Genomic DNA, 18,216 nt, shown 5'->3' with positions numbered 1-18,216 from the left:
GGTGCTTCCATGTCCTTTCCAGCATCCTGCCACCGCCCCTCCCCCGCCACACATACACAAACTATCGCAGAGATAATTTGAATATGTATATGCCGTCTGATCCCCTGTAAAACCCAAACAGTTGCAAATGAGGACGAATCCTAGTTTTCACCAAGTGGGATAGGGCGGGACAACTGAAAGTGCACCCAACAGATGCTGATGTTTAAAGATGTCATGCTCCCCTTATTCACACGACTCTCCCTTTTCCATCCCCCCACCATGTTTATAAATTTAGTATCAAGTGCAACATCTGTAGTATTGTGTTTTGTTTTATTGTATCGCTAACACAGACTTGAGGGGTATATTGCAATAAGTCACCATGACAGGAAACAAATTATTGTTTGTGAACGTGGCTGTGCGAATAAAGTGGTACAAATGTGAATGGATCGGCCGTGTTGATGGAAAAATAATACACCACTCCCTCGGTCGGGATGGGTTTATACTCTAGCCTAATTCCACAATAAACTCAATAGGAGCGGAGGACAACACGGCGTTTATTACACAGACAGCAACTACCTGCCAATTTGCATTCACACCTATCATTTCCACCACACAAGAGCTGTACACATTTGGGAATATAATTGCACGGTAGTTTCTGTTACATATTTAATTCCGTCCACACCATCCCTATTGTTCTATTTATGGAAGTGTAAAAAGATTTCTCTCCCCGCACTATAGAGTCAGGCTACAAGAGTTTGAAGGGGACGTGTTAAATGATTGCCGAGGCTGTAAACAGTCTAATTGGGCTTGTTCTGTGGCTGGACCTCCGTGTGAAAGGATGTCTGCTTGCTATTGATAAACTACCAGTGGATGTCGTTGTTTTTGCTCCCTGTGTGTGTGGAATGACACTCTCCGGCAGGGCAAAGGATGACCTCCAGCTAGCAAGAGTTGTGCACGTCATTCACTCTCTGTACAGACACAAGGCGCAGAGACAGAGTCCCAAAAGGCAAGGGAGATTCCTCACTGCTGGGGCACAGGAATGACTGATGCGCAGTGTACAGAGCGCTCTCCCAGCTAAAGAAAGGGGCATCGCTTTTTTTTTGCAATTGTTCTGCTTTCAATCAAAGCGGGTTTTTTTAAAAAAATAAAACAGGTAACGCTCCCCACAGAATAGCCACCGAAAGAATGTCAAGACATCCGAAAACTTTATTTTGACCGGGTTTGCTGAAGATTTTTCCCCCCTTTTCTTTCGCCGTTTTCATTTATGGTGACTGCTTTTGTTTTCTGCTCCCAAACGCTTAGGATCCCTGAGAAGCGAGGCTGCACTGTGAAAGTCAGAACAAGATGCTGTGGAGTTGCTGGGAGTTTGCGTGCGTTTTTGTGGGTCTAGGCTGCCTGGTGGAAGGAGTCCGCGGGGGTTATGGCATGAGTATGTTCGCAGCCCAGCAGACCCCGCCAGATCCCTGCTACGACGAGAACAGCAACCCCAGGCGCTGCATCCCCGACTTTGTCAACTCGGCGTTCGGCAAAGAAGTCAAAGTGTCCAGCACTTGCGGCAAAACCCCGGCTAGGTACTGCGTGGTGACCGAGAAGGCGGAGGAGCGCTTCAGGAGTTGCCACATTTGCGACAGCATGGACCCCAGAAAAGCCCACCCTCCAGCCTACCTCACCGACCTCAACAATCCCCACAATCTGACCTGCTGGCAATCCGAAAACTACATCCAGTACCCGCAGAACGTCACCCTCACCCTCTCCCTGGGCAAGAAATTCGAAGTCACGTATGTCAGCCTCCAGTTCTGCTCCCCGCGGCCAGAATCCATGGTCATCTACAAATCCATGGACTACGGCAAATCCTGGGTGCCTTTCCAGTTCTACTCTACCCAGTGTCGAAAAATGTACAACAAGCCCAACAAGGCGGTGATCACCAAGCAGAACGAGCAGGAGGCGATCTGCACCGACTCCCACACCGACATGCATCCCTTCACTGGGGGCCTGATCGCTTTCAGCACCTTGGACGGTCGCCCCTCGGCCCACGATTTCGACAACAGCCCTGTCCTCCAGGACTGGGTCACCGCCACAGACATCAAAGTGGCCTTCAGCCGCCTCCACACCTTCGGCGATGAGAACGAGGACGACTCGGAGTTGGCCCGAGAGTCCTATTACTACGCCGTATCTGATCTGCAGGTCGGGGGCCGCTGCAAGTGCAATGGCCACGCGTCCAGATGCATCAAAGACCGGGATGGGAACCTGGTCTGTGACTGTAAGCATAACACCGCTGGCCCGGAGTGTGACAGATGTAAACCTTTCCACTACGACCGACCCTGGCAAAGAGCCACGGCCAGAGAGTCCAACGAGTGTGTGGGTAAGAGACAACTTCCATCTTTTTTTTAATAAAAAGCGAGATTGTTGTATCCTTCCTGGAAGACAAGTTAATAGAGCTGGATAAAGGCAGCGGGTCTGTGGGCGAAGAAAAGCTTTGAGCAACAGTAACTGTACTGAAAACTTAACTTAGTCAAGGAAAAAACAGAGTATGTGGGCCATAATAAATCTTTTCAATCTCCGAGCAACATTTAGCTTTGCTCTTTTAACCCACCCAGGCATAACTTTCTATGACTTCCAGTACAATTCCATTTCTTTTATGTGTGGAGCTTGCATGTTGCTCGTGTCTGAGTGAGATCGTGTTCATTATTTCCTCGGAGCTCGGCTGTTTTGATCTTTGTTTTATACTCATTAACCTTATTATCGGCCGAGATACTGTGTGTAGCAAGGATCTCGGTGCAAACTGACTGCCAGATATCTGAGCAGCTACCGCCTGCTGTTCATTTCACCAACAGGTTATTTCATCTGCAGATTTATACACTGTAGATGTTCAGTCGCATCGCCATCCCAGTGAAAGCTGGCGGGATATATGATTTGCTACCTGCGATTAGTGTAGACCAGAGAGTGGCAAACTGGCAATGAATCCCATTACAAATGTCTCACAAGGACAATTGAAAAGTGATCTAGTTAAACTAAATCCTGACAAGATTCAAAGCCTAACTAATCAATATCTAACAATCCATACAAAAGATTGTTCCGTGCAGCCTTGCTCAGAGAGGACCTCAATAAACCATCCCCGAAACGGATCTATTGCTATTTATAGATTTATATTGACATCGCACTTGAGATATGCGGGCCAGATGTTCAGAGGTGAAAGCTACAGTGATAAAATCTAACGCTCTCTGTAGTCAGGGCGATCACTCCCACTGCAGCGGAACGTAATCGCGCTGAGTGCCTCGAGAGACCGCAGCAACAATAACTGGAGAAATTGCCGCTCCAAAGCCGCAGGCTGGCCGAACATCCTACTCCCAATTTTCAGAATAGTTTGGTGCAGAGCTGAAGGAGGAGGTGTGCTCTGCCTGGTACACTTTCGCTTTAAACTAAAGGAAACCAGATCCAAAGTTCAGCCGCAAGTGAAGTTAAACTTCCAGTTTCAGCTGTAATCCGGTGAGGCTGGAGAGATTCTGCCATTGAGTACTAATCCCACCCTGCCACACACTCTTCCATCCAGGGGAGAGATTCAGACCCACCCAGCCATTTACTGGTGGCCGCTATCATGAAAGGATTTGTACTTTTTACTGCTACTCTCCAATAAACCTTGCCCCTTTGATGTCTCTTTTGACTTGATCGGTTTTATTGCCTCCCCGCGCAATAAAACTGGGCAATCGAGCTGTTGTTTTCACGAGATATTATTTACTTATTTATTTTTGTGTAGGGAGTTGCCCATTTTAACTGGAGTTTCGACCTCAAACTCTGTTAGTTCGCCCGCGAACCAGCCAAGTTGCATTTTAATTCAGTAATGCTTGCATGGACTTATCTATCCAGGTAAAAGGCTAAAAGCAAAGGCGATAAAGTTTGAAAGCTGGCGGGGAGAGGAGCGGCTGCAACGGGTCATTATCACTGGACCCTGAAATTCCCCGAGAAAGAACTTTCAATTGGAACTTGTCCTTAAATGTCATGAAAGTGGGAAATAGATGGTCCCTGAAATGTATTCAGAAGATAACTTTTAATAGTTTTTGCCATTACACAAATAATTAATGATAGCCAGCTACTCCGACCCCCTGACAAAACTGGCAACCACCCGCAGAAGATTCCTGTCTGTTAAAGTGTGCAGGGGTGAGAAAACGCGTGCTGTCCTAACTGAATTCCCTACATATCCTAATGAGTACTTGCTCCCAAAAAAGCCTGGTTATTAGTTTTAAACCATGTATCAGCCCCGAGGTCGCTAAAATGCGATATTATAAAGAGCAAAGCGAATGGGGTGCGTGGAACAATTGGGCTGGATGAAGGAGAGGTAAAATGCAGAATGTGTTTCAAGTGTAAAAGGTGTCTGCTAAATGGGTTGAGGGCTGACCTGTTTGGAAATATTGCGGAAGCGTTCCATTTCTGTGTAATGTGCTTCATTCACACCAATGGCCAGCGCCCTGTTTGCAGACAGGCCTTGTCTTATTGGGATGATTCTCTGTGGAAAGTGCAAGCAATCAGGTTCATCGCTCGCCTGTTTGCTTCCTGGTCTGCCGGCCGATTTACAGTTCTATGCACCTTCTGACTTTTAGATCACTTTGCAGACAGGAATAGTGGCGTCTCTGCCTATACCACGTTATTCCTCTGTGAGTCAGAAGTATGAGACTGTATGTCAATATTGTAGTTCAATCTTCAATCGGTTCATGTAACAAATACATCTCCCAACATCTATCATTTCAATTCTCCCTCAATCTAGACTATTCATACCTGTAACGAAGCAAACCAGGAAACGACTGGATCCAAATAATTGTGTTGAGTACAACATTTTATATCTCACTTTTATTCCAATTTCAGTTTGGTAGACTACGTTAATGAAAATTGCTAACCCACCCGTTTACTGCAGAATGTTTTTCGTGACGGCATTAAACGGATCACTTTTTAACCAGGTTTAAAAGGTGAGGGACTTGTCAATAGTTTGGGTCGGCTGAAGTTTGTCCACTCTCCCTCCCTGAAGTCCAGCTGCAACAAAAAAAAGAGAGAAATATGGTTATTCCCGCCCTAGTGGAAGGGACAATAACCCAACTGCCTTAGCCACTGATAGAGAGGCATTGGAGAAAATGCTGGAAAATCTCAGCAAGTCTGGCAGCATCTGTGAGGAGAGAAAAGAGCTGACGTTTCGAGTCCAGGTGACCCTTCGTCCCAGATCTGCTGAGATTTTCCAGCATTTTCTCTTTTGGTTTCAGATTCCAGCATCCGCGGTAGTTTGCTTTTATTTTTACAGTGAGGCTTTGCCCGGTTGCTTCTGAACTCTAACGTGGCTGCGGATTAAGTGAGTCGAATCTGGGGCTATCCAGTGCCACGGGTCCAATGAGCAACGTGGTGGAATAACAGCCCAGGGTAGACCGAAGCTGACTGGGACTTGGGGAGAGGTTTGAGGGTGGATTTAATTTCGCAGTTCATGCCGCTGTACAGAGAAAGCTCTGGCGGTGCTTGGTAACAAAGGCAAGTGTCGTACAGAAAATAGCTCCAGCGAAAAGGACATTGGAGCACAAAGTGGTGGCTGAAGGTGCTTTCACTCGCTCCTTTGGTGGCTCTGACAAGTTGCGCACGGTACACGGGTGAATGGATGAAATTTGAGAATGGGAGGAGGGGCAGGAGAGACAGAGAGATCTGCAAAGTGCCTTGAGTTTGCTGCTTGCCAGCTTCTTCATTCCCTTTGGGATGATGTGGAGATGCCGGCGTTGGGCTGGGGTGGGCACAGTAAGAAGTCTCACATCACCGGATTAAAATCCAACAGGTTTATTTGGTAGCACAAACTTTCGGAGCTTCTGAAATCTTGTGCTACCAAATAATCCTATTGGACTTTAACCTGGCGTTGTGAGACTTCTTGTCATCCCCTTTGGGAGAGGGAGAGACAGAGAGGAAGAAAAGCGGACTGGCCGAAGAACTGCAGTGTCTCTGAGATAGTCAGGAGGTGAGCAGTTGGAGCAGGTGCGGCGACAGATCAGCATGCGATAAATGCTTGTGGTCTCACTGGAACCCGTGAACAGACAAACAATCAGCTGGGTAAATACTGGTCAGTACCACCTTCTCCGGGTTTAAACACATCTCCACTTTAACAAGTGAACACTATAAAAAACACATAAGGTCAGCAGGCTGGTTTACTTGTTGCTTTAAGGAGTCAGTATTTCTGCCTCCAAATTCAACATTTCCGAATTCGACATTCCTATTCCTCTTTTCACTAGTCAGTAGCGGCCATCGCATAAAATAGGATCTTTTTTATTCTTTGATGGGATGTGCGTGTTGTTAGCAAGGCCATCATTTGTTACCCATCCTTAATTGCCCTTGAGTGGCTTGAAGGGCCATTTCAGAGGTCAGTTAAGAATCCACAATACCATAAGAAATAGGAACAGGAGTAGACCGTTCCACACCTTATGCTTGCTCATCCATTCAATGGCGTAATGGCTGATCCAAAATTCCTCTATCCACATTCATTGCTCCTTGATTCGCTTACTGATCAAAAGTCTATCCCTCAGAAAATAAAAGCAAAATACTGCAGATGCTGGAATCTGAAACAAAAACACAAAAATGCTGGAAAATCTCAGCATGTCTGACAGCATCTATGGGGAGAGAATAGAGCCAACGTCTCCAGTCTAGATAACCCTTCATCAGAGTTTGACCAAGGGTCATCTAGACTCCAAACGTTGGCTCTAAAAATCAATCTCAGCTTTAAGTATACACAAGGACTCTGCCCTCACAGCTCTTTATAGCAAGGAATCCCAAACACTCCCAAACTTCTGAGAAAAGAAATTCCTCCTCATCTTAGTCTTAGATTGGTGCCCCTTTAATCTAAGACTTATGCCCTCTGATCCTAGACTTTCTTTTGAGGGGACACATCCTCTCAGCATTTACCCTGTCAAGTCTCTTAAGAATCTTAGGAGCTCTGATTGAAGGTCACTCAGACTCAAAATATTAGCTCTATTCTTTCTCCACAGATGCTGTCAGACCTGCTGAGATTTTCCACATTTTCAGTTTTTTAAAGAATCCCATGTGGAATATATAGAAATATATAGGGTATATATCTCTCATTCTTGTAATTTCTAATGAGTGGAGTCCCAATCTGTTTAAACTCTTCCCATAAAACAATCCCTCCATACCGGGGATTATCCTAGTGAACCTTCTCTGAGTTGCTTCCAATTAAATGATACCTTTCCTAAAATAAGGGGACAAACACTGCTCATAGTACTCCAGATGTGATTTCACCAGTACCTTGTACATTTGCAATGAGACTTCCCTACTCTTATATTCCAATCCCCTTGAAATAAGGGCCAAATGGCCTTCCTGAGTACCTGCTACTAACTTTCTGTGTTTTATGCACTTGTGCCCCCAAGTCTCTTTGTGTTGCAGCTTTCTGCAGTTTTTCTCCATTTAAATAACTGTTCTTTTGCTTTCCCTTTCAAAATGATCAGCTTCACATTTTCCCACATTATATTCCATTTGCCAACATTTTGCCCACTTAACCTATCAATATTGTTTTGTAAATTGTATCCTTCTTGCATCTTGCCTTTCTCATTTCTGTCTCATCTGCAAATTAAGTTAGAGTCAATCACATTGTTGTGGATCTGAAGTCACATGTAGGCCAGTCCAGATAAGGGCAACAGATTTCCTTTCCTGAAGGGCGTTAGTGAACCAGATGGGTTTTTATGACAATCAATTATATTTTCAGAGTCACCATTCCTGAGACCAGTTTTCAATTCCAATTTTTTTAATTGAAGTCAAATTCCACCAGTTATCCTGGTGAGATTTGAACACATAGCTCCAAAGCATCAACCTGGCCCTCTGGAATACTGGGCCAGTGAAATTACCACTAACATAATAATTACCACTAAACGTAATAGATGTTCAGTCATCACGAAGTTCCAGCGCACCAACTTTAATGAAAGGAAATTCATTAGATTAACTAAAATTTATGTTGAACCTTTTGAGATATGACTGAGGGCAGTTAACCTTATACTTCCAAAATGTACTGTCCCCCATGAAGATTAATCATTGATTTTGGAATGGTTCTCTGCCAATTAATAATCGCTGGACTTGTGACCCAGGGTAGTGCTCGGAAGTCCCAGGTTTAAAATCACACTTTGACAGATGGTAAAGTTTGAATTCAAGAATCATAGATGATAGAATCATAGAATCTCTACAGTACAGAGGGAGGCCATTTGGCCCATCAAGTCTGTACCAACAACAATCCCACCCACGCCCTATTCCCGTAACCCCACACATTTACACGAAGAGTCAATTTAGCATGGCCGATCAACCTATCCCACACATCTTTGGAGTGTGGGAAGAAACTGGAGCACCTGGAGGAAACCCACGCAGACACTAAGAGAAAGTGCAAACTCCGCACAGACAATGACTCGAGGCCAGAATTGAATCTGCTCTGTGAGGTAAAAGTGCTAACCACTGTGGCATCGTTAAAGCCTAACAATGGTTCCATGGTCATTGTTTTGCTTATGTCCTTCAGGAAAAGAAATCTGTCACCCTTATCTGATCTGGCTTGCATGTGACTCCAGATCCACAGCAATGCCTTCTGAAGCAGCTGAGCAAGTCATAGTTCAAGGGCAATTAGGGATGGGCAATAAATTCTGGCCCCGCCTGTGATGTCCATGTCACATGAATTAATATATTTTTTAAAAAAGCAAGGACCCTAATTTTCCAAAAAACGCTAAACATTTTCATGTTCACTGTAAAAAATATTACTTTCTTCCAAAATTTCACTGGTCAGTAATTGAAGCAATTTTGACAATTTGAGAAAATGATGTTTCTAACTGTTTCAACCAAAACAATTAGTAGCTCTCACAGTCCATGGACAGCATGCTTACTTCACATTGTCTTCTGAAATACGTGTTTAATACAGCTGTTGCATTAATAGAGAATTTACTATATACAGTGTGTTATTTGGTCCCTTGAGGCATCCCATACATAATTGATGACTTTGATCTGCAGTTCCTGCCATTAATTGAGTAAATTCAGCAGTCATATTGCACACAGAAGATCAGAAGAAAACTGAGACGCATATGTAATTAATTTTTTTGGGGGGGGGGTGGTAGTGGCGTGAGGACTTGTTCATGGATGAGAAATAAAGTGTCTCCTTATGTCAACTGTGGTTCTTCTGCCAATTATTTTAAACCTGTGTCCTCTGGTTACTATTAATTCTTCCACTGGATTCAGTTTTTCCTTATATACTATATCAAAATTGTTCATGAATTTGTCTATCTCTATCAAAGCTTCTCTTTCCCTTCTGTGCTCTAAGCAAATACCCAGCTGCTCTAGTCTCTCCACATAACTGAAGGTCCTTTCTGACAAATCTCTTCTGCACCTTCTGTAAAGCCTTCAATGCCTGCCTAAAGTGCATAGCACCTGCAATTCAGCTGAATACCCCAGCTCACGCCTAAACTGTATCTTATAGTTTTAGCACCATTTCTTGCTTTTGCACCTTCTGCCTCTGTTAATATAACCAAAGATCTTCCTTTTTTTTATAAAGTAGATGTTCCAACTTGTCCTGCCATGTTCAAAAAAGTTGTATACACACACCCAAGTTCTCTCCATCCACACTCCATTAACCTTGTATCATTTAGTTTATATTGCTTCTCTTCATTCTACTGTAACTCTTTTGCATTTGCTGTGTGTCTGTCCATTTCAGGGTATGTGCTCCTGGAGACTATTATTGCCTGCTTCATTGTTAGCTTGGCACAGTAGTTTAGCACTGTTGCCTCACAGCGCCAAGGACCTAGGTTTGATTCCTGGCTTGGGTCACTGCGTGTGGAGTTTGCACATTCTCCCCATGTCTGCTTGGGTTTCCTCCGGGTACTCCGGTTTCTTCCCACAGTCTGAAAGATGTGCTGGTTAGGTATATTGGCCATGCTAATTTCTCCCTATGTGTATCCAAACAGGCACCGGAGTAAGGCGACTAGGAGATTTTCACAGTAATTTCAGTGTTAATGTAAATTTACTTGGGACTAATAAATAAACTTTAACATTACTATATTTTGAGGTTTTCTGTCATTTGCAATCTTTGAAATTATATCCTGCACAGATCCAAATCCAGATCATTGCTAATATGTTAGGATGATGTGTGAGATTATATGTTGCACATTTAACAGCAGAGTTTACCAAAGAACAATGCCATAGGTGATTGTTCTCCTCCTTCACCCATGAATGCTCAGGGTAACTATTTTATCCTGCACTAACCTGCTAAAATAAGCTCAGTTAGCACTTGTGGCGGATAAAATCTCAGACCCTACTGATATGTGTGGGTTGGTACCACAGTCGCTGTTGCATTTACTTATAGATCCATCAGGAGAGTCAGGTGCATTGCTTTCATGATTAGGTTAAGCCAGAATAAATTGCAATGGGAAAGTAAAGGACCTTGTTAGGAGCTGCTCTGAAATATATTTTATGCTGCAATTAATCTGTTTTAGTTTATTTCCCTTTGTCTGTCTGCTGAGATTAATGATAGCTATGAGAAATGAGATTGTATATGATTTTTGCATTTATAAGGGGAGGCAGTGACATAGTAGTGTTGTCACAGGACTGATAATCCAGAGACCAGGGATAATGCTCTGGGGACTCAAGCAGGAAGGACACCCCTCCCTGAGTGCAGACAGGTCCACCGTATTGTATCTGGTGCCTTGATCACATGATTATGGCCTATCCCCCGAAGCAGCAGGAACAGGTCCTTTAGTGACCATTTACTGGCTACTGATGACGTCAATTGGCCCAGGGTCAAAGAATGACCTTGACCTGCCCCTCACCTGGACTCAATCAGGAGGAGTCAGGAAGGCAACAGGGCTTTCCACCACCCCCCCAACTTCCCAACTGATCGAATGAACCCTCCCCTCCCCCCTGCACACACCTGGGAGCCACAGAATACTTTAAAATCTATTCTCGCAATTCACACTAACAGCATGGTGAAACCATCTAACAGTTACACAGACCCTATAAATCCAGCAAACCATATCTGCTGGAAATTGTTTTGGATTGTATCATATATAACTCATTTTACTTTCCTTCAAAGAATTATTGTAAAAAAAGTACTGCTTTTGACACTTTCCAATTCAGATAATAAAAGCAAATAAATTGTACCTTATCGGATTTCAGAAATGGGACTGTTCACAACAGAGAAAAACGCCTAAACAACAACGGCAAGGAGTAAAAATTATTATTCTAGATCTAGTACCTTTCCTTCCTTATGAAACTTCCATGTATAATATCTATGAAGAACATCAAGTATTAGAGTTGTTGCTTCTCATGCAGCGTAACAGTAGCTTTGAATACAATTATAATGAAAAAACAAGTCATCATAATTAGATTTTCAATCGCACTACCCAATTTTCAGAGTTGACTACATGACAGATTGTTTTGTTTAGCTGATCTTGTAGAACAGTCCATTGCGAGCACAATCGTGCTGTCCGAGATGAGCCAAGGAATTGATTATATGCTGTCGAAAGTTGAGATATATCATTGAAATGGATTGTCACAGAAGAAGAATAGGAATTCTTATTTACTGGCACCCTGATGTGAGGAGATGGATAATTCAAGGAGAATGCTGTTTTGAGAAGCAAACAATTATAGTGTGGAGCGATGACGACATCATTAATTCACACTCATTGTAAATGTGATACAATTGACTCGGATCATCTCAAATATCTGCAAATTTGATTCGACCATACATAGTGTGATATAAGGCAAAGTGCTGATGAATATCTAGTCTGTATTCTTCTCATGAGTAATCAGAAGTCTTCATTTAATGGAAATGAAGGTCATTTTGCAGTGGGGTATGAAATTACATTCTACAGTCTGCAGTTAATTTTTTTTCTTTAATAAAATGACTACATTAATGTTATGACAGTTTTCGAATGACACATTAAGTAGCTTTGTTGCCTGCAGGTTTTATAATTAGGAACCGGAATCTGGTGACCATTTGTTTAGATGCTCGCAACATAAAGCAGAATTTGTAATGAATATATTAGTATTTCAAAGGGAAGCTGACTTACGCAATTAACTTATGAATCTGCTAATGGTCAATTTTAAGTTTATTCTCATCAATAAAATATAAATTTCAGGGTTTTTTTGCATATCCTCTTTATGACCATCCTGGCCTACTGGGGGGAAAAAGTCATGACCTTGCCACACTTTTCTAAAAATGCTAATTAGTTACAAGCTCACAGCAAGGCTAGATGACTATACATAATTCAGATTTTAATGATTATCTTGTTTCAGCTATGAATAGAATATGTAAGAAAGAGCATGGTTAATGATCAATCATAATGACAGATAGTGATGTACTGAGGCAAGAAACAATCCCAATAGTTTACAAATTGAAAAGTCCACTGAGCAACTGCTAATTATTTCAGAAGTTTCAGAAATTATTTCAGTGGTCCTGAATAGACCCTTGTGACAAAGTTCAGCACTCATTGCATCCATCATGTTGTCATTGCAGTTGCCTTTGCTATGCATTCCTTTCATGTTATGTGAGCAATGTTACCACACACACATCACAAAACATTTGCTTGCTTTGCTTTCCAAGGTAAACAATGATCTAAGGAAGCCCAATTTAGACTGATTTAATGAGATGCTTCATATGTTTATCAAAGGAAGACATTAATATTTTACCTGTATTAATCTCACAGTAGGATGTGAATTTGTAACACATCATTATTTTCAGCGTTTGGTTGTAGTTGTGCAGATGGTGTCAGTGTGAAGCTTTTGATGATTGGATTTCTCAAACACAGTATGTGAACATATTTTGTCATCAAAATTGAGGCAACGATTTAACAACTGTTAGTGTTTACTAATTGAAAACTGTTTATACTCATAATTAATTCTCAGATAATTTGCTTTAAGGGGTTTGAGTTGCTTGAAATTGTTGGTAAGTCAAAACTATGTATGAAATTGTTCAAAGTCTGTCTTTTGAAAGAAGTTTTCAATTTTATTCAGTAGCTATTTCCAATGTGGACTACTTGGACCAACATCAAAGATGTAAACATCTTAGATATCCACAGCTCAGATAACCACAGCTGTTTCTAGAGACTATTAGCATAATTGTCCATATTAATGTAAGACAATGTATCATCCACTGCCAAACTTCAATAGTTGCCACTTTTAGACAGCATACTTACCAAGGCGAGGTTACCAAAATGGTTGCATTGGTTTCAAATGGAAATTTTTGAATAGTTTTGAAGTGTAAATTCTTTGAAATGTTACCTCAGTAATTCGCATTGAATTACATAGTGTGTTCAAAGTCAGTTAAGTAAAATGTGGGATGGATTTGGTTAGATATTTGTAAGATCATGAAAAGAGTCAATCTGCTTCTGCAAAAGTCGTTGGGATTCTTATGGGGAAAGGGGAATAATAATCCAGCATTAGGGGACTTTTTAGCAGGTGGGTCCTTGTAGAAATTTCTTGTATGGCCAGTCTGCACTGATTGTTAACAGCAAGAACATGAAAATTCTTTACATTGTCAAAACACTCCATCTAATGGATCATCCCATTTTGTTTAACTCTGCTGAATGTACAGTGTATGTTGTAATACATAATGATGAATGGCTCAACTTGGCTCAATGTTGCAGATAGTCAATGTTGTCACCCACCCCCCACCCACCCACAAACACACACACACACACACACACACATATCCTTTCAGAGACATGAGCATCACATGAGGAGAGCTATGAGGAGAGGCTGAATAAACTAGACTTGTACTCGTTAGAGTTTAGAAGAATGAGGGGAGATCTCATTGAGACGTATAAGATGATGAATGGGATGGATAGGATAGAGGTGGAGAGACTCTTCCCGCTCAAAAAAGACAGTAGGACTAGGGGGCACAGCCTCAAGATAAAGGGGGGGCGGTTTAGAACGGAGTTGAGGAGGAACTTCTTCACTCAAAGGGTGGTGAATCTCTGGAATTCTCTGCCCGTTGAAGTGGTGGAGGCTGCCTCACTAAATATTTTTAAGACGCGGGTTGATGGGTTTTTGATAAGAGAGGGGATTAAGGGTTATGGGGAGAGGACGGGAATGTGGAACTGAGCCACGACAGATCAGCCATGATCTTATTGAATGGCGGGCAGGTTCGAAGGGCTAGATGGCCTACTCCTGCTCCTATTTCTTATGTTCTTATGTAAAACACTTGCTCCACTCAGTGGGATGCAATGTACATTCTCAGTGACATCTTAACGTGATCAGATGGTAGCTGGCTTGAAGCACACTGTTGGCAAGTGCTTGAAACCATCCCATCGGTAGCTGAGGCAAGAAATAGCAAGGGCATCAGTGACTTCTCCTATACTGGGTCCAGCAGCAAATCCCATAGACAATGCTGTTGAGAGAATCCATGAAAAGATAATTTTCCACACCCTGTATCCCACCATTGTTAATTGCTTTGCTGCCAACTTTTCCCCGTCTGCTATAACGCGCTCCCTCATGCCACTTTCTTTCAAATTCTCTTTAAGCTCTTTGAGCAACCTCCTTCACTTTTTCTTCCAATATAAGTTAATCATGTTCTCCCAAACTGACCTGCAGCACACCATTAAGCAATATATAAATTCAAGGAGGAGTTAGACTGATTTTTAGTGGGTAATGGGTTGAAGGGTCATGGGAAGAAGGCAGGAAAATGGCGATGAGGAACATATCAGGTATGATCGAATGACGGAATAGACTCGATGGGCCGAACGGCCTAACTCTGCTCCTATATCTTATGAACTTACAATATACTAAGTGGAAGGAAAAATATGTCCCAAAGGTAGGGGAGTCTAAAACTAGAGAACATAGGTTTAAGGTGAGAGGGGAAAGATACAAAAGTGTCCAACGGGGAAATTTTTTCACACGCAGGGTGGTGAGTGTCTGGAACAAGCTGCCAGAGGCAGTAGTAGAGGCAGGTACAATTTTATCTTTTAAAAAGCATTTAGATAGTTAGATGGGTACAATGGGTATAGAGGGATATGGGCCAAATGCAGGCAATTGGGATTAGTTTAGGGGTTTAAAAAAAAGGTGGCATGGACAAGTTTGGGCCGAAGGGCCTGTTTCCATGCTGTAAATCTCTATGACTCTATGAGTCTATGTCAAATAAATTCAGTAAAAGTCTTCAGTCTACAATTATTTTTTGTTCCTTCAAAGCACCGCCTCTGGTGGCCATCTAAAATAGATCTAGATTTTAGTTTATTTATACCAACGGTTCGAATGAATACCAGTATGAGTGGAGTTGATTTCCTGACTCATGAGTAGGTTACACAGGTTAATTCTGCTACTTGTATTCACCAAATATTGCAATCCCACATCAGTCACCCGAATGCTCTGATTCCTAGCAGAGTTTTTTAATGGTTTAGCTTAACTGCAGGGATAGTTTGTAGCTAAGTTTTATACCTGATTCAGTGATGTCATGAAATGTTTTTTGTCTTTAATGAAAGTGGTGATATCACACTGAGGGCAGGCCTGCACAACTCCATCTTTGCAGCAAAATTCTAAGTGTTCTTCGTACATCTACATACTCTGTTGCTGCAAAAAATTATTGCCAGAAAAATGTCGTAAATATTCATAACTTCATTTATTGTCCAATAAGAACAAATCATGGTAGTATGCCTTTGACAGATTTAGACCAGAAATAGGTGGCAAGTTCCTAAAGGATAATCCAGGCACTTTTAGGTATTAGTTTTGTTTAACAAGATGATATGTATTTTTGTTATACCTTAAATAATAAAGCATCCCAAGATGCTTCATAGGAGCATTATAGAACTAGATATGACACCAAGCCACGTGAGGGGCCATTAGGGCAGCTGACCGAAGGTTTGGCCAAAGAGAAACATCTTAAAGAGTGTCTTAAACGAGAAAAGAGAGGTGGAGAGGCGTAAGGAATGCCAGTGTTTATATCCTCGACAGCGGAAGGTACAATCACTAACACTGGAGCAATTAAAATTTACATTGATGAAGAAACTATTGTTTCAGGAAAATAAATATTTCTGAGGGTTCCAGGGATGGAGGAGCTCGCAAAAAGATGAAGAAGATGAGACCATGGACGTATTTGAAAACAAATAAAGTAAAATTGAAGTGATGCACCTAGGATCCAACAGAAGTTAGCCAGCACAGGACTCCTTGAATGTGTTGACACTTCTCAAATTTGTGCTCATCTTCTCCGGAAGTCTATGTTTGAATTCCTTCAAACATATTAATGTCACTGAACTGAAATATCACTTATCAAAATCACAAATGACATCCAACGTGACTGTGACAAATACAAATTATCCCTCCTCAGAGTTTGGCACGACCTCAAGTTTATGAAAGGCAGTATTTTGGAGGTTGGCCAGGGATGCATTGGGATAGTCAGTTGTGGAGGTAACAAAGGCATGGATGAGCTGAGAAGGAGGGAGTCGGTCAGTATTACAGAGGTGTGAATAGGCAGTCTTCATGACGGTGTGGATACATGGTCAGTAACTCGGCTTTTGGTCAGATCAGACACTGAGGTTGTAAGCAGTCAAGTTCAGCAATTGGAAGTTACCAGGATGGAGTTGTTGACTAGGAAACATGATTTATGGCAGCAAACAAAGACAATGGCCCAATATGTGCCTAGCTAGGCCAACTCTTGAAAACTGGAAGATGTATTTGGATTTGAGAATTCCCACCCCCCATTCCTGTTTCAGGAAATTTTTGCTGGTACCAAGTAAGAGTGTGGGGAGTCTGCCTGTATGCAGAACTCCAGCCTTTGCTGGCTCCACTGAGGGGGTGGACAGTGCAAATCACCACCCCCCGCCCCATGACCCCCGACCCTCAATATGAAAAATGTAATTTTTGTGGAGTTGGGCCATTTCTCTTAAAATATGTGGTTCATAGCTCCTCAGAGAAGTCACAAATGATGGGCGATCTCCTATCCCAAGCAGAGAACCAAGTGACCTGATCCTGGAATTCTTCCCTGGCAGGCTTTGAAGCATGAAACAAAACCTGTTCTTTAAGGTTCTATAGTTAAGCAAGTTAGATATGGTTTTATTCCAATAAAAGATTATAGGGCTCTGTATGCAAAGATACATTGATTGGTATTATATAACTGTTGAGATGCATTATAGTACTTCTTCCACTTGGGAAAAGAGCCATCTAACATACAAAATTGAAGAAAATAGTGCTTTGGACCTCTACGTATCATGATCTGAAATGATTGAAATGATTATAGTCCTTTAAAATTGTAGAAGAAAACTGCTTTGAACCTTTACTGTAGATAGCAAACAAAGATACCTGCTGTTAGATTGCATTGATTGATAGACCATCTGGTGTAGCTTAAAAAAATCATCCTTTTTTGCAATTTCAGCAGGCTTCATTGTCTGTGAGCTGAAATGATTTATTATGACAGTTGATCATTGTGTATACTTGGCTGAGTTTCAAAAGCTAGAGACCAATTAATCTCAGCAGTGGGCTGATTTGGAAGTTTGATTTGCAGTTTTAAGAGGATGTTAAAAGATTATCTATCCTTGATATGGATTCTGAACAGACTTTTTTTTACAACAGATGATATTCAATGAGTTAAGCATTTTTTCAGTACGAAGTATGTATGAATGACAGCTCCATTAAATTGTTAGACGTTTAATTTTTTAATTGTCCATTTCAAATACATTAATCCTCCGATCTACCCATGGTGGACTCTGGGTATGTAGTTGTGAAGAGTATCTGGGGACATGGGGAGGGCATGGGGATATTAGAAGGCATGGGGTATGGAAGGGATATGGAGAAGAGAGGGGAGCATGTGGGTTGGTGGAGAATTAAGGGGCGAAGGGTGAGGGTTCGAAGGCCTGACATTCATCACTACAAAAAGGCTGATGTCCCATTGAACAAAAATAGGCATTCCAGTCTATCTCGCTTTCTATCTGCCTGTCTCAGGTTTACCTCCAGAACAGCAATTCCAATTCCATCCGTCCCTGCCTCCCAGAAGCAAAAAGAGAGTGAGTTTGGGGCCCTTTCAAAAGAAACCAGTCTGCCAGTTCCAAAGGTTCCCCAACTTCAACGTCCCACCTCCCCCACCAAACTCCAGAGTTAAGATTTCAATCATCAGAATATGGGATGGGACAAGCAATCTGACAATTTGGAAAGTGTGGAGCAGTCCAAACAATGGATAGTGAGGAAGAATGAAAAACAAAAAATGCTGGAAAATCTCAGCAAGCCTGATGGCAACTGTACAGAGAGAATAGAGCTAACGTTTTGAGC

At 42.1% G+C, this 18,216-nt stretch overlaps 1 protein-coding gene across 3 annotated transcripts in view; it reads left to right on the top strand.

Annotated features, from left to right (window-relative positions):
• The first annotated feature begins 771 nt into the window (after window positions 1-771).
• ntn1a (netrin 1a) overlaps window positions 772-18,216 on the top strand; it is a 163,706-nt gene continuing 146,261 nt past the window's right edge. For 2 of the 3 annotated variants that reach the window (XM_080208891.1, XM_080208892.1), the window contains exon 1: window positions 772-2,341. In XM_080208891.1, the coding sequence (XP_080065017.1) occupies window positions 1,324-2,341 (1,018 nt within the window). In that variant the 5' untranslated portion in view covers window positions 772-1,323. The remainder of the gene's footprint in view (window positions 2,342-18,216) is intronic. The other variant, XM_080208890.1, reaches the window with a different exon arrangement.

Source organism: Carcharhinus amblyrhynchos, chromosome 21 (genome assembly GCF_965287045.1).
Source record: "Carcharhinus amblyrhynchos chromosome 21, sCarAmb.v2.hapA, whole genome shotgun sequence".
NCBI classification, from domain to species: Eukaryota; Metazoa; Chordata; class Chondrichthyes; order Carcharhiniformes; family Carcharhinidae; genus Carcharhinus; species Carcharhinus amblyrhynchos.
Note: the sequence above shows the minus strand (reverse complement) of the source record. Positions and strands in the feature narration are given on the sequence as shown.